This window comes from Pygoscelis adeliae, unplaced genomic scaffold (genome assembly GCF_000699105.1).
Source record: "Pygoscelis adeliae isolate BGI_AS28 unplaced genomic scaffold, ASM69910v1 Scaffold318, whole genome shotgun sequence".
In the NCBI taxonomy this organism is placed as follows: domain Eukaryota; kingdom Metazoa; phylum Chordata; class Aves; order Sphenisciformes; family Spheniscidae; genus Pygoscelis; species Pygoscelis adeliae.
The window spans coordinates 228,180-254,254 of record NW_008825430.1 but is presented as its reverse complement, the minus strand read 5'-3'; the positions used below and the strand labels follow the sequence as shown (position 1 = coordinate 254,254).

At 42.4% G+C, this 26,075-nt stretch overlaps 1 protein-coding gene across 2 annotated transcripts; it reads left to right on the top strand.

Annotated features, from left to right (window-relative positions):
- Positions 1 to 41: 41 nt before the first annotated feature.
- Positions 42 to 24,499, top strand: LOC103922711 (5-formyltetrahydrofolate cyclo-ligase-like). Of its 2 annotated transcripts, XR_663895.1 has the most exons (4): positions 42 to 109; positions 3,283 to 3,547; positions 23,180 to 24,331; positions 24,370 to 24,499. XR_663895.1 is itself a non-coding variant. In XM_009330889.1 (3 exons), the coding sequence occupies exons 2-3, from the start codon at positions 3,337 to 3,339 to the stop codon at positions 23,401 to 23,403; spliced, it is 435 nt and encodes a 144-aa protein (XP_009329164.1). In that variant the 5' UTR covers positions 42 to 109; positions 3,283 to 3,336; the 3' UTR covers positions 23,404 to 24,499. The 2 variants fall into 2 exon arrangements, 1 of the variants encoding a protein (XP_009329164.1); XM_009330889.1 differs by having other exon boundaries at positions 23,180 to 24,499.
- Positions 24,500 to 26,075: the final 1,576 nt, after the last annotated feature.

Below are 26,075 nucleotides of genomic sequence, written 5' to 3'. Positions count from 1 at the left end.
CCTCGGCCCCTGCCTCCCCCCCTCATCACTCCTAATTAATGTCGGGGACCGGAGCTGGTGGCTTTGGTGTGTGCAGTGACTGCAATAAGCAGTGACAGCCATCATCAAGGTAAAGCACGGGGTGCTTGTGGAACTGGAGGCAAACTCTGTCATAAACCCCAAAGCAGTGGGGTTTCTCATGGGTTGGCGGCGGGTGTTCATCTCAAATGTTTCACATCGGGCTTTACGGTCAGCTTCTCGCAATACATATAAAAATTTAGCAACTGTTTCCATTTCGCCTGGTGTTTAACTGGCTGTCGTTTCCCTTCTGTATCTTTCAGTGGTATTTCTTCTGTGCAATTTTTATACTGTAGAAGATATCAAGCAGGGTTTACCTAACCGGTATCCTAGCACAGCATGATATCGACGCGTACTTTGAAATGTCCTGTTTGCATTTGGATTGCAAAGTTCTTGTATAGATATATTTTGTCATTTTAATAAACACAATAAAATTTTATTTTGCAGTCACTGCATGTAACAGAACACAGTCCTCCTTTTTTTTGCAGCACCAGTGGGTACTTCTAGATGATCTACATTTATATTGTTATTTTCCTGCCAGAGGATCTCAAATCATTTTACAGACTTCACTTAATACTAATGTGTAGCCACATCATGAGTGGGACATGGCAGCACAGAAACTTTAGGTCATAGCAAGTTTAACTTGAACTCACGTAAGCTTTTTTTCATTGGGAATGTTTGGGGTTTTTTTGTTTGTTTGTTTGTTTTTTCAAAAAAAGTAATGCCCTACTGTCATGATAATGCATTTTAGTAATCACACATCCTAGACGTAAAGCTCTCAATTTTTAGAAATACTGGCATGCATCCTCCTCAAACATGCAGAGTCCTCTGCCAGCTTTATAAGCACCTAGCCCATGTAGTACCACATTTTTAGGAGCCCTCAGCCTTTGTCTAACTGCAGCTGATAATCTCGGCAACAGAGCACTCCTTTCTGCTAGTAAGAGCACACTGAAAGATTCAGCTTCTGTTTTGGTTAAAAGAAGGCATCGGGAAATCTGACATAAATGGATGTTATCTTGCCATTTTAATAATCTGACACAAACTGAAAATCCTGAGCTTGCTTAAGACAGCATGGCATTGCACAAGTGGCCGAAAGTAGAGTCAGCTTCCTTACGGGAGGGTAATGCAGCAGACATGAAGAAATTTTTGAAAATGCTGAGAAAATATTTGGAACAATGTAAGGCTGAAAATGTAGCTTTATAACATATATCAGTGCCTGCAGCTAATAAAAGTGAGCAGGTTATTTTATAACACCTGAACAATATTTTTAGTCGTAAAATCTCATCTCAAAAGGATCTTTAAATTCAAAGTGAAATTGCTTCACAGGCTGACCTAGCCACTAGTATTTAATTAGCTTCTGGATGATTATTCTTTTTTAATGTTTGTGTTCATGATTAAAGTCATGCTGTTTGTATGCTCTGATTCTGCAGAAAATAGCTGTCAGCTGGTGAACAAAGGGCAGATAATATTTGTTGAGTGTGGAAATTTTTTCACTCTTCTCAGAAACTGCTCCGAGTCATAGCAGCTTCATCTTCACAGTTCTGAAAAAATCCAAAATTGTGTCTTCCTGCTAGGATGTGGTTTTACATCTTCAACGTCATTTTTTTTCTGTACAGCATAATCAATGTCTTACTGGACATGTCAGAGCAGATTGGACCTGTGTGGTGCCCACAGCGCACAGCACCACTTCAAAAGAGGAGAGTTTTTTGTCTCGGTTTCTCTCTTCTCCAAACCCATGAGGAGATTCGGCTCTGGAGGCCCTCAACAACATAAATCACAGGCGTTGTCTGGAGTTTGCAATTTGACGAAATAGTCTGTCCTTTCAAACAAAAGCTACCATGGAAATTCTGTTGTTTAAGAGCTTAACACTTAGTTAGAAAAATCCATGTGTAAGGTTGGGCAAATTACAAAAGGAAGTAAAATATGTTTTTGAATTGTTAAGACGTTTCTATGGCCAAGCAACACATTACCATAATTTGGTCTGGAGTGTTTCTTTTTTTTTTTTTTGCCTTACAAAAATATATCCATCTTCTGAATATTTCATCTGGGCTTTTAACTGCTGTGCTGGAAAGAAAGAAAAAAAAAGGAGTGAGACCCATATCTCAACTCGGATAGGGACATTTATCTCTCAAAACGGGGCCAGAGCAAAGGCTAAAGCTCAGAAGAGCAAGTTACCCTGCAGTTATGCAAACACAGAGCAGAGGATTTGGTGCTCTCTGTTCCGTAGATAAGCACAGTTTCTCAATTGTCTGATATTTTTGACAGATTTTTTGCAAGTGTGTAGAATAAGGTTAAATAGCATTTAAATGAGAAGGGACACATTTTGTGTTTGTTTTGTCCAGATGTAAGTAACAAAGTATGTGAGGTACTAGAGGATGAGAAGACAAGCTTTAAAAAACCTCCTCTCAAATTTTAATGTGGAATTCAATCTGGAATGGGGCAGAGACATAGTGAGGTATGAAACTGCTAACACTTTTTCACCATATAAGCGTTTTTTATTTTCCTTCCTATATTCAGTCTTTTATAAGCCCAGCACAGAGAACCTCGTGAAAATCAAAAAAATGGCAAGGCCATCTTTCCTTCAAGCTCTGAAAAATGTGCAGTAATAAGATCACCTATTAGAAGCAGGTGATGTTTGAAGTCATATATCTAAACTTGCTGTAGGGAGGGCGTTTCAGGTTAAAAAAAAGAAAGAGGGACCTGGTCTTGGAAGACTTTGTGCTCTGCAGTCATCTGCTCTGATGCTAATTTTCTTTTGAGTTATTATCATTGATGTGCTTCTCATTCTACCTAGGCCCGGATGAGAGATGCAGCATGTAAAAAGGGTGGAAGAAAAGGAATGCAAAAACCTCATGTCTTGCGTAAGCTGGCAGTTCTGACCTGCAGTTACCTTTCTCCAGTGATGTTGGGCATTTGAAGATGTCTGCACTATATGGCACAAATATTTAAAGGAGCAGGAGATTGTCCCCAAAATTGTTTTTTGCTGGCCCAAATCTGTGTTACAATGTTTTGTTCACTGGGTGCAAAAATTTGCCTATTTTGATTTTGCTGATGATAGAAACGTTGGAGTAGGAAACAAAGTCGGTTTATTCTTTTTATGATGCGTGGTAGTTTGTATGTCTACCCTTTTCAATGGATATTTTGCTCCAGTGGTGTGTTTAAAATAAAGTAAGTCGATCTTTTTGTAAACTTTTCATCAACTGATTACATGAATTTCCCGTGTAGGTGATTGGCCATCCCAAGTACCAAGAATCCAAAAGAATTGCAATCTTTCTGAGCATGCCAGATGAAATCCAGACGGAAGAAATCATTAAGGACATTTTTAAGCAAGGCAAAGAGTGTTTCATCCCACGTTACAAGCCTCACAGCAATCACATGGACATGCTGAAGTTATCATCAGCTGAAGACATTTCTTCACTTACTTTGACATCCTGGAATATTCTTCAGCCTAGTGATGATGACAGTGTAAGAGAGGAGGCTCTTGCTGGTGGTGAGTATTTTCTTCCTACATTGTGGAGTTGATGAGCAGGAGTAGCCTTGAGGCCAGTAGGAAATAATCTGATAGCGAGAGTGAAATGAAATGTTACACTTTGGTTTTATGTGTTGTAGAGGTGCTTAAGTCAATGTAAGCAGATGCTCCTTTCTCGTGCCTGTTTTTCTCTACCCTGTGCCACCCCTGTGATATGCCAGCAGGGCAGGAACAAGACTGCACAGTTGATCCAGCTGAAGGAAACTCAGCCCCCCAGATAAATCAGCTTCTTGGTCCGGTTCATGGACATCCTCAATGCAGTCTTGGCAAGCATAACCCAGGCTCATGAAGGAGACAGGGGCTTGCCGGGAGTGGGTTGGGCTACCATGGAAAGTCACAGGGTATTAGCAGTTTTAGGATGCACTCTGAGAACTTTAGTTTCCACTGCCTGAAAGGTAGGGATGATGCTTTTCAGGTGATGCCTGTAAGGCTGACACAAGAATTTTCCGAAATCTTTGATCCTGCAAATTGTATTCCATGGATGAATCACAGTGCTGATAAGGAGTCTGCCCATGCAGAACAGCTCTCCAGACTGAGACCTTAGACTGAAAAGAAAAGGACTTTCTTGTAGGCTTGGATGAATATTGCAAAGTCTTTTCCATCATTATTCCATCACATTTTTATTTTGATCTTATAATGCCACCTCAGACACTGGATTCTTCATAGGGTTTAAAAGTTAAAAGTTCATTTGGATCTAGCTAGTGGCATGTGTGTTTTGCTCCCAAAATAACCTCTCTCTTTCTTAACCTAAAATTCCCCAACTTGTACAAATTTGTAAAGAAACTTACTTTTTCTGTGTCTGCATTCATTATTTGCATTGTTTTTGTAAACACATTAATATCTTCCTGAAACATCTGCAGAAATGTTTAATGTTATTAATGGAAAACTCTTGTTGAACTCATGCTTGAAACCTCAGTCTGGGAAAATTTTCTCTAGGTGGAAATTCACCACGCAGCCAGCTTCCACACCTCACAGACTTACCGGCTTTTTAGTGCTCGACAAAGGAACATAACATTTATATGACCCTGTTTGGTTGAACTTGGGTTTGTGTTTGCTTTGGGATGCCGATGTACTTCCCCAGAACACTTCACTGTGTTTGTTTCTCTTCTATTGTCGATCTCTACCTCTTTCCTAATTCAGAATCCTTTCTGTGTCCACATTTTAGCTAGCAAGGGATTTCACTGCTTCATACAACCATCTTCTTTACATTTAATATTTAACACTTACTTGTTTTCCTAATTTTTGTCAAAAATTTGTGTATATCGGTGGGATTCAGGGGCTTTTGAAGTTAACCCTTAAAACTCCCAGGGTTCTGTTAACTGAGCTTAGTTCAGGCAGTCGGGACAAGCTTTTGTGCTACTGATGAGCTGCTGTTGATTGAATTTAACAAGCCTGCTGCAGAGATTGCAGAGTAAACACGCAACGATTTTAGGTATGATGAGAGCAAGGACTACCTGGTATAGAGTGCACTGGGATGTACCAGTTGGGGATGGCCCAGGTGCCAGGTGGTGAAGATGGAGGAAGGCAGGAGCAACCTTTGGTACCTGGCTAGTTCTAGAGCTGCTCTTTCGTTCTCTGCACCAGGGTATGGTTATGGGCAGAGAGCAATGCCAAGAGAGTCTACAGAGAGATGCCAAGAGAGCTACGACCAGCGGTTCTAACAACTGGTATATGTTCATGTCAGACTTCTCCAGCCTGAAGCTTGATTTCAGTCTGTTTGTACTCAGGAATAATTCAGTTTGGATTGGAAGTCAGACCTTGCTCCTTTATCCTTGGACAGTTTTTGTAGATTAGAGAGTAAGTTTAGGGGTTTTTCTGCATAATCAGACTCCCACCCACCCCCCCCCCCCCCCAGCAATTTGTCAGAAACACACACTGGACCTCAGCGTGTCTTTAAATTCCTTTTGCTATATTTTTTTTTGTCCGTTATTATATTTTTTGAACTTTGGTACATTTGTGGGAATGCAAATTGCCTTGCTACTACATCCATCCTCCATTGTTGGAATTATGCATGGATGAAACATTTATCTCTGTGATGTTATCAAATACTGTGGTGATCGGAGGCATTTACATTGTTATAAGGAGATAACATGGTGTTATATCAGTAATGTTCCCATTGCTGGCGTAAGTTGCTATGTAATTTCCAAGAAATACCCTGCAGGTACATAAATAAGTCATGTCACTTCTGAGTGTATTCATTTTGCATGACAAAAAGCTTGAATTCACACTGTCCTTAAAATTTCAGGCATGGTTATTGTGAAGAATAGCTCAAAGATAAGACTAGGTATAATTTTTGCACAGAGTCTCCCAGTCTTTGGTAGTACTCACAAGCTATGTTGAATAGACATGAACCCCTCCTTTTGGAGACAGTCCTTTTTCTGTTGGATCAGGGTTTACCCATTTTCATCTTGGCAGTACACCACATTATACCTTGTCGGCATAAACAAAGATCACTGCAGCTTTAGTAGTAGAAAGTCTGTCATCTTCTCTACCGTGCATGGGTGACAGTAATTGTATTCTTTAGGCTAAACGGACAGAGCAACAGAAAGAACAAAGGTGGAAGAAGTTCAGATATTTAGTTTGGAGTAGGGGTGTATGTAGGTGCACGACTTGGTTCATTTCCAGCTGTACCTGCTGAAAGATTTAGACAACTTTTGGAGCAAGCCAGTGGTACATTTTCTTGGTAGGTACCAATTTCCCTTTTGTATCCTTGCCCATCAGAAGTATAAAGGAGCACCGGTATCAGGTTTTGCCTGAGGTAATACTTTTGGTGAAAGTTCAGGCAGGTTGCAGTAATTGTTTACAGGAATGTAGATACCTTGCACGACTTTGGAAGGAGTAAATCAGATAAAATCATGCTCCCTGTTTGCTTTTTATCATGACTCCTACAGAAATTTAAAGGACGCTTCCCCAGCAGCTCTAATTTCAATGTGGTTTAGGGAGGCGGTGTGATTCAGCGGGCTGGACATGGGTTTCCTCATTTGTAATGTTATTTATTATTACTTAAACCTGCTCTGAGAACTATGGGTGAAAAGCTAAGTTACTCCTCTGAAAGAGATTATTCTTACTGGGACTCAAAAAAATTGACTGGGTTGAGTATCTCCATATGGTAACATTCTTGGAGGTGGCTTCTTTGAAAGGAGGCAGGTGGCCAACTTTGGACTGAGAGATCTCAGCTGGAAGTCTTGGACCAGAGCAAACATGATGCTTAAATGTTCATAACTGACCTGAACTACTGACTAGTAGTTGAAGGTGTACAATAAATTATGGACAACTTTTAAAACATTCACCTGGGTGATGGGGAGAGGGGTTTTGGCCTAGATTTTTTTCTTTGGCCAAAGAATGAAGAGTTATTAGAAATTGTGGCTCTGAATCTACTTACTCTAATGGGTTGTGTGGTGCTCTCCTACAAAATGCAAGAAATGGGATTATGTGTACAAACTTAATTCAGCCACTTTATCTGTGTAAATTCTGCCCCGGTCTTTAAGTGCATTATTACATTGTCCTCGCCTGTTGGATCTGGGTTCATTCAAAGATGAACCCAGATGCAATGATCTGGGCTCTTTCAAAGGTGCAAAAGATGAACACTGCTTGCTGTTAATGAACGCCGCTAACGAGCGTGCGCTCAGTCATTTGTGTTCTCCCTGTTGTTCAAGTTAGAGCTGCAGGCCTTTTTTGCTCTGCATTATTCAAACCTTGGTGTGGAGACAGAGGTCTTCATTTTTGTATGGGCTCTTCATCGCTACAACATTCAATGACTTAAAGATATTAACTGGTATTTGCTGGTGGAGGAGCAGCAGAGGCTCCTGGTTCCAGCCAGGGCTGTTCAGAGGAGCTGCCCCCAGTGCACACAGACTCTTTTGCTTGCTTTTCCAAACGTGACGGCATCTTCACTGTTCCCTCCAAAATTATTTCCCAAGCTTGTCTCGTCCTTGGGCCAGACCCCCTTTCCAAGCTTTAATTTCTCTGCCAGCATAATGCCCCTCTCCATCCTTCTGCTCTTTGCCCAACTTACCTGAATCTCCCTCTCCAAGTGTCCTTCTCTGGCCCTTCTGACCATATTCCCCACTTCCTCCCGCTCTCAGTCCTAGCCTGTCATTTCTGGGGCAGCTGGGCCAACATAAATAGCTTGCCCCTGCTAAAAGGGAGGAGATCATGTGCTTTGTCTTCTTTCACTTGTCCGCTTTCAGATATACAAGATTCCCTGTCCCAATTTACTCATTTCCTTCCCCAGTGTGCTGGCTTGTTTCTCTTTTTCATTGGCTTAGAAAAACTCCACCTCTGTTAAATAGTACTTTTTGTACTAAACAGTACAGAAGACAGTTTTGTGATTGTTTCTTTTGGGCAGTGCCTGATTAAATAAGCTGCTGCCCTCTCTCCTCCTCTTTGTCCCCACCCCTCCTCTCCTGTGCCAGCACAGATGCCCCGGCAGCCACGTTGGGACCTATACTGGGAAACCAGTCTTGGTTAGAAGTAACCCAGCACCAATAAAAGGCTCTTCTTCTCTCAGACAGGGCCCACACACAGATTTGGACTGATGCAACTGAAGGGCTGGTAGGAAGCTGGTGATGAGGGATTGCATAAACGGGTGGCATGCCAAAAAAAAATCTTAGTGAAACTTCAGTCCTCATTTCCTTCCATGTTTCAGTTCCCCGTCTTTCCCCAGCCAGCGGAACTATGAGCAGCCACCGAAATGAAAGTCCTTCCGAGTCCTCGTGGTCGGGAGCAGGGCCGGCAGTAGGAGCTGAGCCTGCAGCTCCGTGTGCGCCGTCTTTGCAGCAATACTGGCTTAAGGAGTTTTCCCTCCTCATGTTTGCAGCATATTCCTGCCCCTCCGTAGTAAACTGGATCAGCAAGCTGCTCTGGATGAAGGGTGTTTTCCTCCTTTCCTCCACCCTGTCTTGGCTGGGATTTTTTTAACCCAGATGAGTGGATCCAGTTTACCGTGCGGCTGTATCAGTGCAACGTGGGAGTGGGAGTGAGGAACCAGGAACCAGGATGGAGGAAATGTCCCCTGAAAACTGGCACTGGCTCCTAGAGAGAGTCGTGGGGCCATCCGTGCCGCTGTGACTCCAGCAGCAGTACGGAGAGGGTGGCATCTTTGGAGAGACCCAGCGTTCGCCCTGACACATCTTCCCTAAGCCTGTGCAAACGGCAGGTTTTCAAACATTTACAACGTTGTATGAGCCCAGCTCAAATGGATTTGAACGGGGCTAAAGCCACACTGTTGACACAGAGGGTACTATGAGCAAGATTTCAAGTTCTTGCCTCAAAGCATGGAGCAACAGAGCTTTCCCTGTTGTTTTTTGCTAGCTTTGTTCTTAGAAACCAGTGAACCATTTTGCCTGAAAGAAAAGAAACACAACCCCCCTCAGTTTGACATAAATACCCAGGCTGAAAAATGGCAGCACTTGAAAATATAGCATCTTATATGTAATGGGGAATGCTAAATAATCTGCTGCTACTCCACTAAAGCATAATGTATTTTTGCTCTCAGAAATGAATGTATTAAGAACTGGACTTGTATTTTGTAATGTAGTTTGGAGATTTCCAGCATTTTCAGTACTGGAAACTTTGGTGGCCTACCAATCACAGTACTTGTGTTGTACCTTCAAGATAATTAGTGAAATGTTAACTAGATAATCTGTGCTTTAAATGGCAGTATATTTATTATTAATAATAAGGAAAGATCTGAATTTCAAACAAAGTGAGGAAATACTAACATATGTCTAGCAGTGACTTCTTGCTGCTTCATTTTCGCATAACCCTTTGGATGGGTTGGCGTTTGAGGTTAGGGTAGTTATATCTCTCTGCCCTCAATAACATCCAGAACATTTTGAGGCTTGCTGTTGCATAAATTACAATAACATGCTGGTAGTAGAAACAGACAGGGACAGCTTACCCGTGTGGATTGTATTTGGTTTATGAGGGCTATTTATGCCGGGAAGTGTGACCTTCTTGCAAGGAAGATGCTGGCTACCTCTAGGCTATAGTTCCACGCAACCTCAAGTAGTTTGAAATTATTCCTGAGTGACCATTAGCCCTATTTTAAACTTTGCCATTGGGATCTGCCCTGCAGAAACATTTTAGTCTGCAGGAGCTCTTTTTCACCTGTCTTTAAACTCCTGCTATTTATTCATACATTCAAAGAGGCTGCATTTGCTGCTAGGACTGATGGCCTTGTGATGCCATCAGTATTCTTAGTTATTCCAAATTTTAGCACAGCTCTTTAGAAGTGTGACTGAAGTGGTGGCAATACAGTCTTAAGAGGAATAGGTTTAACTTAGAGCTGTGAAATAAAATGGGATGTAAAAAAAAGATAATGGGTTGGACCTCCCCCCGCAAAAAAAAGGATGCACCATAAATGGGAGGATTTTGAAATATGAGGCACATTAGAGTTTAGAAATAAAAAACCGTGTGAGGAGAAAATGCTATATGTCTTGAAGCACAGGGAGGGTCTAATATGCTACTTCAGCTCCATTAGATGTTGTCTAGCTGTACATGAAGGCATAATGGGACCATACAAAATGATGCTTATCATTCTGAAAAAGGACGTGTAGTAAATAATGCTCAGGAATAACTGTGAATATTTAAATGAGATATATGCAGATTGGAATGTATCTGGAATAAATGAAATATGGGTATGTGAAAAGCAGAGATGTTAAATATTACTGCTCGGGAAAAAAAGCAAAAAAATACCCCAAACAAGATTGTAAAGTGATTGAGGGTACTATTAGATTTTCTTTTCCTCTGGGAGACTTGATTAAAACTTACAGTAAAATATATGTCAAGGGATAGATTATAATTTAAAATCTTTTTACACTGGTCATAAAAAAGAAAACCTGAGAGCATGGCACGAAACAAAATTGAAAAGCGAGGCTTAGCTCTTAATATAATTTAGTTTCTAATGAAATGATTTAAAGTTTGGAATGAACTTCTGCTTGGAGACAATGAGCCATAGTATTTTGATATGCATAAGGAGAACAAATTCAGTGCCAGTGAGGCATTAACATTCTGGTGATGAATCTTCTTGGGGAGAGAGGATGCTTCCCCTCACGAAGTGCGGGATCAGAGCCCTGGACGTCCAGTCCAGCATCATGTGTTTTACAAGAGTCAGGAAATCTCACAACTTGTAGCTATGTAGCAATAACTGAAATTCCTTCCTACCTCTGCAGCTGCAGTCGCCGGCTTATCCCCTTACAAACAGGTTCTGGTTTTTCTTTACCTGTGGGCGTTCGGAGCGTTCCTCTAAGCATCTAATTTTATTTGTATTAAGCCCTTGGCTCCGCTGCCTTCTGACAGCTGTGAGTTGTATTGGTTAGTTAGTTGTAATGTGAAATATTATGTTCCTTATTATGTTAATATTATATTATGTTCCTACGCTATGTGAAATATTATGTTCCTTGTATTCATTTTAAATTTGCTGCTTTCAGTTCAAGTGATACCTCATTCTTCTATGATGAGAAGTAAATAAGGATATTTGATTTACTTTCTTTTTATTATTCATTGTTTAGTTAAACCTGTATTATTTCAACTGTAATTTGTTTCTATCAAACTTTGTCTGTTTTCTTATTCTCAACTAGAAGCTTCTCTAGATCTGTAAGAGTTCCAGCCATTGCTCTTTCAACCTTTGCAATTTCTCTGATGTTATTTCAGAGAAAAGATGCCTGAGAGAACATTTTATACCCAGGTAAAGAAATACTGTGAAATATATGTTATGGCACTGTAGAAGTTAATTTTTTCTGTATATACCATAACACTGCTTTTCAAATGAGCTCACTGGGCAGATCTTTTTAACTGGTTTCCACACAGGTATCCCACAACAACACGCCGTTACAAAAATGCCGGTTTCAGTATTAAAGATGCATAAAATAATTTTACATTATTCTGTGTAGCATGTTCCGTAACAGGTAGAGCTAGGAAGATACTTGCTTGGAAACAAAATATTTCAGGTGTTGGACCCAGCTGTGATAGCAACTGTTTCCCTCAGGGTTTTTCTGCATCCCAGCCTTCAGTTGAAAGATGTGGGACTCCATCCTCGGCGCTGGGATCGCTCTCCTCTGCAGCTGGTGTCTGCCCTTCCCCTTGATGTCTGCACCAGCTTCCACAACTCTCTGAAATAGCTTAATAACAATCAGCACCCAATTTGCTAGGTGAATACAGACACTTTTAGCTGAGCTTCTCCTGGTGCTTCTGTTCAGAAACAGGTATGGCATGATTACAGAGAGTCTCTTTCCTTGAAAGGCTTTTGAAAAAATGCTCTGAAATGCAAAAGTTCATGTGTTCTTGCGGCATCACTTTGTAATGCCCTTTGGTGTCCTTATGTCCTGAATTTCCTTGGTGCAGAATAAACAGTGAACACTGTGTGGTTTAATTTTAATACCGCCTGTGCCAGGGTATCCTGCGGTGAACCTGGAGGGCTGAGAGCTCTGGAACACTACAGCTTTTTGCTTTCATAAAGTTCATTAAGGCTTTAAAAGAGTGCTTTTCCTTGTAATCATCTTAAGTGTCACATCCATGTTTGCCTTCTTGCAGAAAACATTCTCCTTGCACTCAGCAAAACAACTAAAAAGATTACTTCTGCTGTAATCAATTAAAGTTTAAAGAGAAGTGAAAGGAACATAGGCAAGGGCTTTAAATTCACTGCAAGTGACTCTCAAGTGTTTTGTTTCAAAGTGGGCTAATTTTGCTACAGTGAGTGTGAACAGTAGCATTGTCATTTTCTTCATACTGTTTCCTAGAGACAGGAATCTCTCAAAAGCAAGTAAGAGGTTAGGTTCATTTCTGGAGTGTGGCATGAGTCTGTACAACAAACTCGTACAAGGGAAATGCAAACATGCAAGTATCTCTGGCTGCAGTAACTAATCCAAACAGACATTTTTGTCTCCCTTCATTTTCATTTTTGGAAAGGAAGAGCCAGCACCAAACTTGCCTCAGTGCCTTTGTGCACAGAATCTGGACAATATCTGGAGAACAGGAGAGGAAGCTTTTTCCTGCTGCCCACCTGTGTAGGGTAATGTGGATTGAAGATGCGGTTTGGTGAGACAGCTGAGCCCTGCTCGCATCTGGCTGGTGCCAGACGGGGCAGTCCTGATGCCTTTTTCTTGCTTCCAGTTCAGTGCTCCCCTTGTCTTCCCAACCCCGGTACCATCTCTGGTACTGCTGAGCAGATTCAGCTCATGAATCTGGCAAAAAATTACTACTTTTCTTTTCTTTCTTTTTCCTAGGATTGGTTTTCTGCCAGCTTAGTGGGCTATTAAATCAGGTCAGCACTTTTCCAGCTACAGAAGAATTGTCTTCCTGGCACAGTTAATCCCCACTGTCTTTGCTGAGATTCAAAATACACTGTCATTTCCCCTGTACAGTGGGAAATGCCTTAGACCTGGCCGAGAGCCACTGGCTTTCAGGGAGCAGGAGCCTCATGCTGCTGTTTCACAGTGTAAGGATAGCTCTTGGTCTTTATGTTTGGCATCGTAACTGGACTCAGTTCCTGCTTGTGCTGGCTTTCCTGCATAAGAGATGGGAATCGGCTTTTGGGGTGTAGGTGGAGGGCAAATTCCTGCCCAGGAGTGACATGACGCCCTTTGCCGGCAGGTGTCAGTATTCCATAGATTTGCTATGGAGCATTGGTGTCATTTAGGCTGTTTTCCTATAATTAAAATCTCATCCGGGCATTGTATTCACACACACAGGAGAACAAGTGCTCCAGCTTAATGTCTCCAGAAAATCAGGGGTTGGAGTGAGGGAGGTGAAGGATTCCAGGGACAGTCGGGTTTTTTAAGTTGTGCAAGCTTAAAAAGGTAAAAGAAAACCTTGTGATGGAAGAAGCAGGATTTCTCAGCTGTTGTGATATTAACACGTTTGGCACTAACAGTGAAGGTGCCATCACCTCCAAACCAGCTGACTCGACATGTTCAATAAACCCTGCCTGTAAGCATGCCTAATGTTCCCATCAAGTGGTGTAACTCCTTACAGGAGTCAGGTTTATGCACTGATGAAGAAGTTGGTGTCTTAACTGTTTATATTTCACAAGCAATTCTCCGTATTTTATGATAGGCTGTCTGCTGGGTGAGTCAAAGGGCGCTGGAAATATTGATAGTGATGCATGATGTATTGAAAAAATCCCCAAGTGATTCACTTCTGTCATATTTTGATTTAAAAATATCCAGACAGCAGCATGCAAAAGAGGACCAAGAGTGAAGAAATGAAGTAGTGCACATGCACATGTATCAAGTGGAAGTATTTAAATAAGTGCTCAGATAAACACTATGGGAAGCGTAGCTGATAAGATCTTAAAGAATTTAACGTAAAAATGCATAAAGATATACAAAGATCCTTGTATTTTAGGCTGCAGCAGTGTTTTGACAACCCCGACATAAACAGTTCAAGCACCAATGCTTTGTGAGTTTCTCTAAAGGAGCAGATTTGCAGTCAGCATTTGCTGATTTAACAAGATGTGTTGATGTGCTGTAAAGTGGCTCTAATGCCATTTGTCCTCTCTTTGGAATTGCTCCTTGGTACATCTTGTTTCAGAGTATTTTGGTGGTTTAAAATCACAGGAGAGCCAAGGTGCAAGCCTTTGAACCAAACATTTTTCGTTGCCCATGTTTTCCCAATCAAACTGTTCTAACTCTGCTCACATATCTGAATATCAGGAGCAGATAAGTCATTTTTCACAGACTGATAACTAAAACATTTCTAAGCAATTATTTCCTTTACTCTGAATTTGCAAAACCAGACATTTTTGTAGGTGGCATTGAGTGAATATGGTTTATTTATGGGGCTTACACAGACTTGATGAATAATAGTGAAACAGAAAAGTACTTGTTCAAATTTTCTTTTAGGTAGACACTTGGCAAATTCTGAAAATGAGACACTAGACCTCAGCTGACTGTAAGTTAAACCTCAGGGGAAATGAGTGTGATGGTTATAGCCTCGCACAGTCTTCCCGCGTTGTGAAACCAGCTAGAACTTGAACGCAAGCCTTAGCCTTATGCAGTAGCTTCCCTGATGACACATGAAAGGATGTTTATTTGTGGAGCAGGATAGGTTTGTTTGTGCAGGGCTGGCGTACTACAGCTGATGCTGTGCGGTGCACTTTACCTTTCAAATGCATTGGCACTAAATTGATAAGATTTTTTTTTTTAAATGAATTCAAAATAGGAGGGTGTTTGCTTGATCACAGCTTAGTAGCACAGGAGCCGATCGAACGGCTTTATTAGTGTGTTTTGCAGGTTTAATAACAGGAGAGTGGCTGCCACTCTGTTGTTTTAAACCTGTATGACTGATGGCTATCATGTAGCTTCTCAGGGAGAAGTATAAATATTTTATTATGCTGTAGTTCAGAAGGGCAAGTCTGAACTGTGGAGACCAATGTTTCATGCTGACACAAAGCACTGACATGGATGAGTAGACAGATAAACGCTGAGTTGCTCGGTGCTTGTTTGTAGATTCTGCTGATGGTTCTATTTTCTGCAAAATATGTTATTGAAGTAATAACAGAAGCTGTCTCACTCATGCTAGTGGACCAATTGCCTGGGGCACGTGGACTGCAGAGGAGATAGCCTGCTTGGCATCTATATGTACGTAAAAGGTAGATTGGTGGGTTACGGGTGTAACCCGTGCATGGATGTGGGTAGAAAGATTTTTAGAAGACAAAAGGACACAAAACCTTCCTGGTGCCTGCAGTTCCCATACACAAAGGGGAATGAAAATAAAGCAAATGCTTGCCCCTCGTGTTAAAAGCATTTCTCCCTGGATGGGGTGAGCATTAGCCTTGAGGGCCTCACGGTGTGTCCTGTAACAGGAGGCTGTGGATAGAGCCCATAGGATTTGGATGTGATACTTCAATTTTTGATTCCTGTTAATGCGTGCTGGGGATAAAGTGGGCATCTCTCTGGCTTTCCTTCTAAAGCAACAGATGTCTATGAATAGTTAGAGAACAGTGAGGCCTGCTGAAGTGCTGTTGTACTGCACAATTAAAGGTGTGCACGCAGGGAAAACACCTGGAGGAAAAGCTACTGACTGTGGTTTATAATGACTTGGTTTTTCAATCTAATATGAAACACGACTTTTAGTCCTGTTAGGTAACTGTTTGGGATCATAAGGAGACTACAGAGTGAGCACTACAGAAAAGCACTAGAGGAGTCCTGTTTATGAACAACCAACAACAAATATTTACAAGAGAAAAGAATTGATTTTTCTCAAACTCGTGTCAGTAACTCAGGATATTTTCCATGTAGTTCCCAAGGTAGGTGCAGAGGGATGTCAGTGGGGCAGTGCTGATTTACCGTAACGGAGGATCTGATCCTTTGCATTGTAACTTATGTTTCCAAGGAGATGAGGATTCATGCTGAGCTTCTGATACTGATTTTCAAAAGCTGTATCATGTGAGCAAATAGGAATTATCAGATAAGAGTTTCCTTTCTGTTTAAGGGATTGTATTTACGTTTTAGCAGACTGGCTGGGGCAAAGTTAAGCAATGTAACTGTTTATGTCTGCGATCCCCTGTGTTACTGGAGGAAGTCAGCATCATTGGTTTTGGATGAATTACTTTTTTTCAAGTGCTTATCAGTTGCAGCAAAGGGTAATGTTTTTGTCTCCTTGCTCATTTGATTGGGAATATAACAGTATCTGGCTTCTCCAGGGCTTAGTCGGGATAAGGAGTCGGTTTCCCCTGGAAGCAATCCCAGCCCTTCCAGGAACCACACACCTGGGTAGGGTCTGGATCAGGCCTGTAGTGAACAGATCTGGCATTTCCCTTTTTGACCTTATACCAAGGCAAGTGTGTAATAGCAGAGATGCTGCGCTTGAAACCAAGGGCAGGTTTTTTCCAAAGGGCAGAGAACTTTTAGCTGGAAGGAAATACCAAGCTGTTAGCAACCTCAGGAGCAGTGCGAGGGGCACCCGGGGCATTCTACAGAGAAGGCTTAGCACTAGTCATAAAGGGGAAGGGATTTGTTTTGCTGCAGCATAATTGAAATATTTACTTCTGTGGAGTTGTTTTCCCCGAGGTCTGGTGATTAACCCAGACCACAGTGTTAGGTGCTGTGTAAATACAGACCAAGATGATGATCTGTGCCCTATAGAGTACATGTTGAGAAGCTAACACCTACCCAAGAGGCCCAACTATACTGATGCTGACAATAATTAAAGTTACAGTAATGATCTTGTCATTAATTAGAACTTTCTGCATTACTCCAACTCATTGGCTCATACCCTGCATGTCACCAAGACTGATACTTTAATGTTAGGATCAAGTGATTGACTTAATTTTTTCCTCTCTGCTGGGGTAGCAGATACAGAGGCAGCAGGTGGTTACTGCACCCTTTTCATTCTGAAAAGTAAGGTTTTCCTGCCAAAGGGTTTGGTTTTTTTCTCCATTGTGGTCCTTGCTAGATCAGAAAAGGACCAAGGTAAGCTTTCATTCCTTGTAAATGAACAGCTTTCAAATATTTGTCAGCTCCACAGAGGTTGTGCATAGACTGATCTGACATCTGACATGGCGTGCATAATACCATAAACACTCCTTTAAACAGAAAGCTGTTCTCCTGGTTCTTCTGGTCCTGCACCTTGTGTAATCATAGAATCATAGAATAGTTTGGGTTGGAAGGGACCTCTAAAGGTCATCTAGTCCAACCCCCCTGCCGTGGGCAGGAACATCTTCAACTAGATCAGGTTGCTCAGAGCCCCGTCCAACCTGACCTGGAATGTTTCCAGGGATGGGGCATCCATCACCTCTCTGGGCAACCCGTTCCAGTGTTTCACCACCCTCAGCATAAAAAATTTCTTCCTTCTATCTGGCCTAAATCTACCCCCCTTTAGTTTAAAGCCATTCCCCCTTGTCCTGTCGCAACAGGCCCTGCTAAAAAGTGTGCCGCCATCTTCTTTATAAGCCCCCTTTAAGTACTGAAAGACTGCAATAAGGTCTCCCTGAAGCCTTCTCTTCTCCAGGCTGAACAACCCCAACTCTCTCAGCCTTTCTTCATAGGAGAGGTGTTCCATCCCCATTTACATCTGAGCAAAGCAGGGGGAGTCCCTAGCTACCACCGCAGAGCGAGCTGTGTGTGGAAAAAACCCAACCGCTGAAAACCTCGTTCTTGCCCAAGGTACCACGCTGGGAAGATCAAGCCATCCTTGTGGGGACATCGTAAATGGTGCACGAACTTCTGTGCTTCAGGGAGAAGCTCAAACTGCACAGCTCCTGCTGTGAGGAGCAGCAGTGGTGGCATACAGAGCTGATTGCTGTCCACCTCTTGTAGGCTTGAGCTCAGAAGGCATCTGTGCTGTAAGTGTGATTTTTAAGAGCACGTTGCCGTTCTTTACAGGGACACAGGAGTTGCTGCAGCTCAGCCTCTGCCTCATCCTCTTGTAAGTGCTTTGGAGGCGAGGATCAAAAGAGTTCTGGCTCCCATTTTGATGGGTCCCAGGCGCTTTGCTGCGTCCACAAAGCAAGTGGAATGAGAAGGTGGGATGACAGAGTATTTCGGTTTTGTCTTCTGTTAGGACTGTCTAGCTGTGCAGGGGGAGATGAATGACCCCACATGGCGGGTGGCAGCAGGCTGATGGAGCCTCTTCTAACCTGGGAGGAGAGGGCCCATGCTGGCTGCTCCTTCTGAGGGCAGGACAAGTCCCCAGCAGTCTTTACATGACCTGCATCTGTGCAGTTTGATGGACTCTTCTATAATTAACCATTGTCAAGAACACTTCTGAAAATGCCGGCTGGCATTTCAAATAGGAACATCAGATTAAGGAGAAGAGAGGTAATGAGGTGCAAGGAGAAAATCCTTCCTTGGGGAACAAATCAAACCTGATACCATCATGAAGCATAATGAGAAATGCACTGCCGAACTGAGGAGATTCACCACAGCTGCCTAGAGGAAGCGAAACCCTGTATTCCTATTTAAAACACCAGAGAGGGGATGCTAATGTTTTGGTCTGCTGGTTAAATTGGGGGACGCGCAGCTTGCACACCTGCCTTTTGCATGTAGTTTTGCCACATGTTTCCTGAGTCCTTGGGCAAGTCATTTCACTTCTCTGTGACATAAGGTATGTCTACATAGATGTATGCAAGTCAGTGCAAGTAGAGTGTGCCTGTACACCCACATGGCAGGTTCTGAAGCTATGACTGTATCTACACTGTTAAATAACATAAGGCTAAGTGGCACAGGCTAGTCCTGTCCACGCTACACAGAACTGGGCCTGTCTCTTCTTTTTTGGTCTCACGTGATGCCTCTGTGACCCTAAGGTAATGCTGTTTTTTTTTATCTTTTCCCCAGTTCATAGTATCTTTAATAATATGAGGCCTTGTGGCAGATCATCACAGCAGTATTTTTGTAGCATCAATCTGAGGATTTGTCTTGCATGTTCTGACATGTGGCAGGAAAGCCTGTGTCTCTGTCTGGAGGAGCAAAACCAGTTTTGTTGGTGTAGGAGGACTGCCCAGGTTGGAAGGAGACAGACCTGTACTCTCCTGTCTTTACTGCCCATGGGAATCCTGTCCCCTGGAGCAGGTGTGGGTGTCACTTGGACCGGCGGTGCCAGGCAGTGTGCTGACAATTAAACAGTATTGACCACCCGTGATCCTGTAAATCAATTTGTTTTCTGGCCCTGCTGTATTTAGCAGTATAAATGAAATCTGCGTGGCCATGTCAGCATGGCTGTATGCCCACATTGATAGATAAATCAGGGTATATTATTTCGCACACGGTGCTACACAGTCGAAGGAGCTGTGGCCACAAGAGCTCATGTCATAGATACAGCAAGTATCAGGTTACTGTCATCATAATTGCCAACCTTACTGGGATACCCAGTAGCTTAGTTAAAGTTTATAACAAGCACTGATATTCTCTACATCAAGTCCTGGGCTGGAATTGCGTGGGACAGTGTTTTCAGCCTTTAGCAATTTGCAGACCACATGCAAGTATTCCGGGAGAAGCACGGATTACCTATAGCAAAAGCCCTCTCGACTGTGAGTGTGCTTTTCTTGGTGTTCTTTCCTGGACCCTCAGGGATCCAAGAGCCAACAGTTAATGACTACGGACACATGGGGGACAGTGGACATTACAAGGAAAGGGATAGAAGTAGGTGGAGATCATGAGACCTCTCTTGGACTGTTTTACAAGGCACTAAAAGCTGATGTGGTGTTTGATGCCCAAGTACCTGCTCTGTCTTCTCAAGGACAAGGATGCCATTTCACACAGCGGTCTGTGGGAGCAAGTCTGCAGGGCATCCTGAGTGGCAACTAGTGGTCCTGCAGGGCTGGAAGGGCCTAGGAGCATGAGGGCCCCATGCCAAGAGGGCTAAGATGTTCTTACTCTCACCTGCCATCCTGTTGATGTACCCTCATTGCTGACAGTAATCTTACATGTCTGCAATCTTGGTCTCATCTGTGTCTGCAATCTTGGTCTCATCTGTGTGTCACCTCTCATCCAGTGACAGCTCTTCCCCCGCGCTGCCGCAGGCACCACAAGAGGTTTTGTTGCTCCCCAAGTTATGTGGCACGGAAGCGTTTCCTCCATGCAGCTCTCTGCCGTTCGTTCTAGATCCCGGGGTAGGATCTGGGGCTAATGCTGCTTGAACTGCTGTCGGGCTCCTTGCAGGGTAGCTGTGTCATTTTTCTACCAAAAGTCTTCCCTAGCATTTTACTTAAATCTTGTGCAGTGTGAGTTGCACGGGTATCAGACAGCATGTTGTGAGTCAGAGCAAAGGCATTCAGTATCGCAGTGCTCCAGTGGAAGAAAAATATAAGGGTAACTATTACAGTATTTACAGCATATTTTTTCATATTGAGATTTGCACAAGCTTGTTTGAGTTATTCGGCATAAAAAATCCATGATTATAGAGGAGCTGACTCATTAAAACAGTCTGTTTCTCCAGAGAACCCAGAAGAAAACACAGTGCTTTAATACATCTAAATTAACTCGAGTGTGCCTGGTGCTATCAGTTAAACTACATTGAAAATATCTTTCTTCCCTGCACTGTTCCTGGCAATTCCCTCTTTCCTTAGTGCTCCCCCTGACTTGTCTTCTTCCTCTCTGTAATACAAATGTAAGGAGAAACGGCACCTTTTTACTCTGCAGATTTGCCCCTTGTGTGCATTCTTACCTGCCAGCAGTAGTGACTGCAAATGTTTCCTGCTTTCTGCCATGAGAGTCACATGGAGTGAAAACAGCTAAAAAAATGTGTAAGGCAGGGTGCGTTTCTTTCCGTGCATCGTTGGTGTTTGGTACATACTGGTTTCTGGGCCACCTGAATACCTGTGCAAAGCCGATGTGAGGCAAATTATGGAGAGGATAACTAGTGAGCACAGGAGTAACTCGGGGAGGATTTGATTTGCAGGATCTATTACTGACCATGCTAACGAGGAGAAGATCAGCTGGTATCTAGGTCCTAGTCCATAGGCCTGACAATTGGCACATACGTATTTTTACTTGCAAACTGAGGAGATGTGACATGGTACGTCCAACATGATGTACGTGGTGATACCATAAAAATGGCATCTCTTTTCAGGTGAGACCATACTTCTGCCCTCATGCCTCTTTTCCTTTTTGTTTGCCATTTGCCATTTGTTTGTCCTATGAGTCAAAAGTTGACTGCAGTGTGGTAAAACACTCAGACTCCTTTTTATTTCAACCAGTACTATTCTGTGGTCTGCCCTTTGGCTAATTCCCTCCTCTTACTCCTCTGACCTCTTTAAAAAAGCCATGCTTCTTAACTGTACGATGCCGGATTTGCAAGATTGATCTTCTCTAAGCATTTCACGCTGCGTTGCCTTGCATATTTTATATCTATGTTCTAATTAAGTCATCAGGTCATGATGGATGGGCGTTGACGTCTCTGTGACTCTCTCTGAATGATGAACAGTGGAAGGAAATCTCCAGGAGCCTGGGAAGTGTGTGCAAATGAGTTGGTCTTATGTGAACTTTTAACATGCTCTTCCAGGCTGAGTTCGGAGTTGTTATGTGATCTCAGATGGGATTCCCTGGAAACTGAAAAATTCTGCTTAGCTCTGGTTCTTCCAGTACATGCTCCCACACGTCTCCTTGAATGTTGGGCACCATTCCTCAGCTGGATGCAGTGAGAGCAGCTCAATCCAAAACGGCAGGAGAGAGTAGGTTTAGACATAGGAAAAGCGGAAAAATACCTGACACGTCCTATGCCTGGTGAAGAAGCAGAAGCTAGTTATAGACAAGCCGCTCAAGGCTAAGTACCGTTCCTGTAAGAAGGAAGAACAGTGGACTGAGACGCGATATTTGCTTGCTTTCCAGACTCATGTCAGCTGTGTTTTAGTCTGCGCTGGCTTTCCACTACCTTTCCTGCCCTTCTCTGCTTAACTGTCTGTCTGCTACAGCAGCAAGAAATGAAAGACTGTCTTTGCATTGTGAAATTAGTAAGTGGGATGTTCCTGGGTTCAGCTGGGTCAGTTCCAGGCCAGCCAAGCTCATTTGTTTAGAGGATGTCCTTGCAAGACTTCTCACACTAAACGAACAAGCCTTGCACGAGTAATGGGAATCTGCACGCTGGCTGCCTCCATGCCTGGTGGTCGCTCAGTGTGGCAGCCGGTTTCTTTTGCCTACCTGGAGTGATGTGAATCAACTCCTGAAACAAGTGGGCAGCCGAGTGTAGATTGTAGCTGGCTACCTGGCATGATGCCGATCCACATCTGTTCACAGAGTATGAACAAAGCAAGAAAAAAGGGCTTAGCTGATCTTGCCTTTTTATCAGGAGCTGGTTGGTGGGGTCTTTTGTCAGGGTTTCACCAGCCAGTTGGGTTTGTTTTGTCCAGATGATTGGCAGCTTATGCAGCTTGTTTCAGTTTTTTAACTGATTTTGAGTTCCAATCAAGTGCAATCTCAGAAGAGTCTTGGGGAGCCCATAAGTCCCTCCAGAAGGAGGGATATTCAGAGCAGGCAAGCAGAATGCCTGTGTGTGCTGCTGGAGCAACAGTGAAAATTGCTGGAGGCTCAGGAAGAAAGTCCTTTGGGAGAAGAGGAACCTGACATCATGAAGAGACAAACCTTCAAATCTTAATCTTGATATAAGAGGGCAAATACCCTCTTTCAGAATATATTGTATTCAAGACTCTCTGGTTTTGGGAGGTTGAGTGAATGTTCGTGACATCTTACAGTTGTGTCAAGAAGATGCGCGCTCTCTCTCTCTCTTACGTGTCGTTTTTTCATTTTTTTTCCTTTTCTATTTTTGTGTCTGATGTTGAAGTTCTTTTTATTTTCTGATTCCTCCTGCATTTAATTTCCCTGAGTTCAGTCTCTGCCTGGATTTAGAGTCATAATCATTAGTATTTGGAAGTGTGGGGTTAAAATGATAAAATAAATTTGTTATAATGTAGGTTTTTTTCCTTCTAGCTTTTCAAGGTCTAATTATTTTGCGGCTGATCTAGTATGCAGTTGATAAGGTGAAAATGTAAATTTACAGGTTTAGTATTCAAAGTATTTTTCATCTGATCAAAGAGAGGGAAGCATTTTGCAAAACACAAAGCTTGCGTTTTTGCAAATGTCTGAAGTTATGTGGATGTAGTCAAGCCGTCAGGAAATCCACAGTGCATCCACTAATGTTTATTTCATTTTTCTACAGGAGGTCTTGACCTTATCTTCATGCCAGGCCTTGGGTTTGACAAAAAAGGCAACAGATTGGGAAGAGGGAAAGGATATTATGATACCTATCTTGAAAGATGTATAAAACATCCCAGTGGAAAGCCTTACACGATTGCATTGGCTTTTAGGGAACAGATTTGTGAATCAGTGCCTGTGGCAGAAAATGATGTCCAAGTAGATGAAATCCTTTATGAAGACTGCTGAAAGTATCTTGATACCAACCCACCTTCAGAGTGACCAACCAAAGACGTCAGATCCATCAATCATGACTTTTTAATCGTCATATATGACTTTGGGAGCAATAAAATACACTATTAGTGTTTGAAAAAAAAACCCAACAGCCTAAATGTGGTAATAGTGGTGAGGATTGCATTGATTTGCTTCTAATTAGCAAATATCTGGTGCGAATTCTTATTCTACAATCAATAGAAACAAGAATGTGTGACTGTTTATTACAGTAAGGACCATTTCTTCTCATCATACTTTTGAGGAACAAGCTACTTGATACTTAACAGTTTTATTGTTCCAGTTTAAAAGTGAACTGTCTACTAATGAGAGTTCTTGATCCATTCTGGAACTAGATACTTGTTATGGTAAAAGTTCTTAGTACTTAAGTATTTTGTGCATCTATGAGCAAAACAAGAAACTGCCAGATAAGTCCTTAGTAAGCTGGGCAAAAAATGGTGATTGGAAAAAAGCCTTAATTGACTTTAGTGTATACAATAATTTTGACTGTTTACTTGGCTCCTTGAAGTCGTCTTAAAATAAAGTTGTATTAAAATAAATATCTGTTAATAAAAAAGGGTTCATGTCCATAGCTTTGGTATATGGTTCTTTCCTTTATCTGAACACAAGAGTGTAATGTAGTCTAAAATGCGGTCAGTGAGTTCTCCGTCTGGAGAAAAACAGCTCTTTTCTTGTGAAATAATATTCAAAATTACTTTCAGTTCTATAATTTTGTACACGGGCCATTCATAATGTCCCAAAATATTGTGTGAAGTATGGGTACTATGTTAAAGGATAAAGAGATGCTAAGAATTGCAGAGAGGAGGTTTTATGGATTGAGTAAATTTTTGGGTGGAAGGTTGGTTGTTCTCCAGTTCTCCAGACCATCCTGGAAATCAGGAAGAAGGTAGTGAGTTTCCCTCTGACAAAACTCACTATCCAGAGATAGCGAGTTTTCCTCTGCACGCTGTCCTCATAGTAATAAGACACAATTTTTCCAATCAGGATCAATCAAACTGTCAAAATTTTGTGTTCCTTTTTCAGTGCAACTTCACTTTTTCTGTACATGTTTAACTCCTCCCTCAATCAATAAATCAGTGCATTTATTTTCACCAAACTACTCTGTTTCATCATGAAAAAAAAAATCCATGAATTCTCAAGGACCAGCTGCGGAGCAGAATGACCTTAAGACTTCCTCAGCGATAACTGGTTTTGTGAACAAAACCATGCCTACAGTACGTATGAACCTTTTCATCTCAGGATGCTTGTATTCAGTTTTATTTCCATTTTGCTAATACAGTAACTAATTAAACCCTTTTGCTCTGGGGTGAACATAAGCTTAGCAACTCAGGTCTCTCTGGCCTGTGCTCCCTGGTGCTTCTCCATCCCGTGTTAACAAAGGTCCATCTGGCTGGGGTGAAGATGGTGATACCTTCAATATTGGCCTGCTGGGCTTCCCCCCAGCGTGTGCAGAAAAGCTGCAACCTGAGCAAGACAGCTGGTAACAGTTTGCAATATGGGCTGTTTAGTAAAATGACGGTGATCAGGCTTGGCCTTCCATCGGTTCTTTATCAAACTATTTCATTCCACCAAATGAAAGATGCAGAGTCAGATGCGTTCATGTGTCACACAGGGCCGCGCAAGCAGAAGCTGAGATGACAGCGGTATTGGTGCTGGTGCATGCGGCGGAGCGTCCTCCAGCTCCTCTCAGCTTTGCAGTGCTGCCAGCTGTACTGCCTTACAGGAGGGAGACACACTCTTCTGACTCAAGACCTGTGGGGAATAAATGTGATGAGAAAATTGGACCCTTTTTTTTTCACAATGTCTGTCCTGGCAGTATTTTAATCCCTTCTTCATTTCTGAACTTCTGTTGGCATATGGAGAGCAACAAAAAGAAAAGATGGAGCAGGCTTTGCGTGTGGCAGACCTATTTCTAGGTTTGTCTGCAAGGCTGTTTGAGTTCACCTCTCACGTTAGGCTCAGCACTATGCCATATGGCACGGCCTGCCATGGACATCGACAAAGCTACGCTGAAGCCAGTATTTTTCACAGCGGAAACCTGGATCCCAAATCTGATAGATGCTTTAAATGCACATACTAAGTCCAGCCCCATTCCACAAGCTACCTGCTTCCACCCCACCAAATCCAGTGGGTGCTTCTAGTGGCATCCTGCCTCAAGGTTTAACCATGGAGGTTTGTCTGGGATCCTGAGACCTGTTTACATGGTTTTGGTTAGTGTGACGCTAAGCGTGACTGCATGAATGCTGCTCCGGTTCTACTTTAGGCACAAAATTAAGAGGCCATGTCAGCATAAGAGAACATAATCAGAGGCTAATGACCTCTTGCTGCTACGTTCAAGCTGAGGGGAAGCCATGATGTTTGGTTTTAAAGCTGAATGCTATTTTTTTGAACTGTGTTTTATTAGGATGCCTTGTGCTACATAAATCAAATGGCTGCCATGAAAGCAAACTTTTTATCCAAAACCTCTGCGCCTTGTGGCTTTGCTTTTCTGAGGCATTCTTTATATAAGAGGGTTTTATTGTTGTTGTTGTTGTTGTTGTTATTATTATCATCATTATTATTATTATTTGCTCAGTTAGATACGAGTTTAGTCACAACACTTTACAGCCCTTTGGATTAGCTTTTGATCT

Excerpts from the sequence above, each read along its gene's own strand:
- LOC103922711 (XM_009330889.1), top strand. The coding sequence starts at position 3,337 with ATGCCAGATGAAATCCAGACGGAAGAAATCATTAAGGACATTTTTAAG. Across the intron at positions 3,548-23,179 it reads AGAGGAGGCTCTTGCTGGTG|GAGGTCTTGACCTTATCTTC; the intron begins GTGAGTATTTTC and ends ATTTTTCTACAG.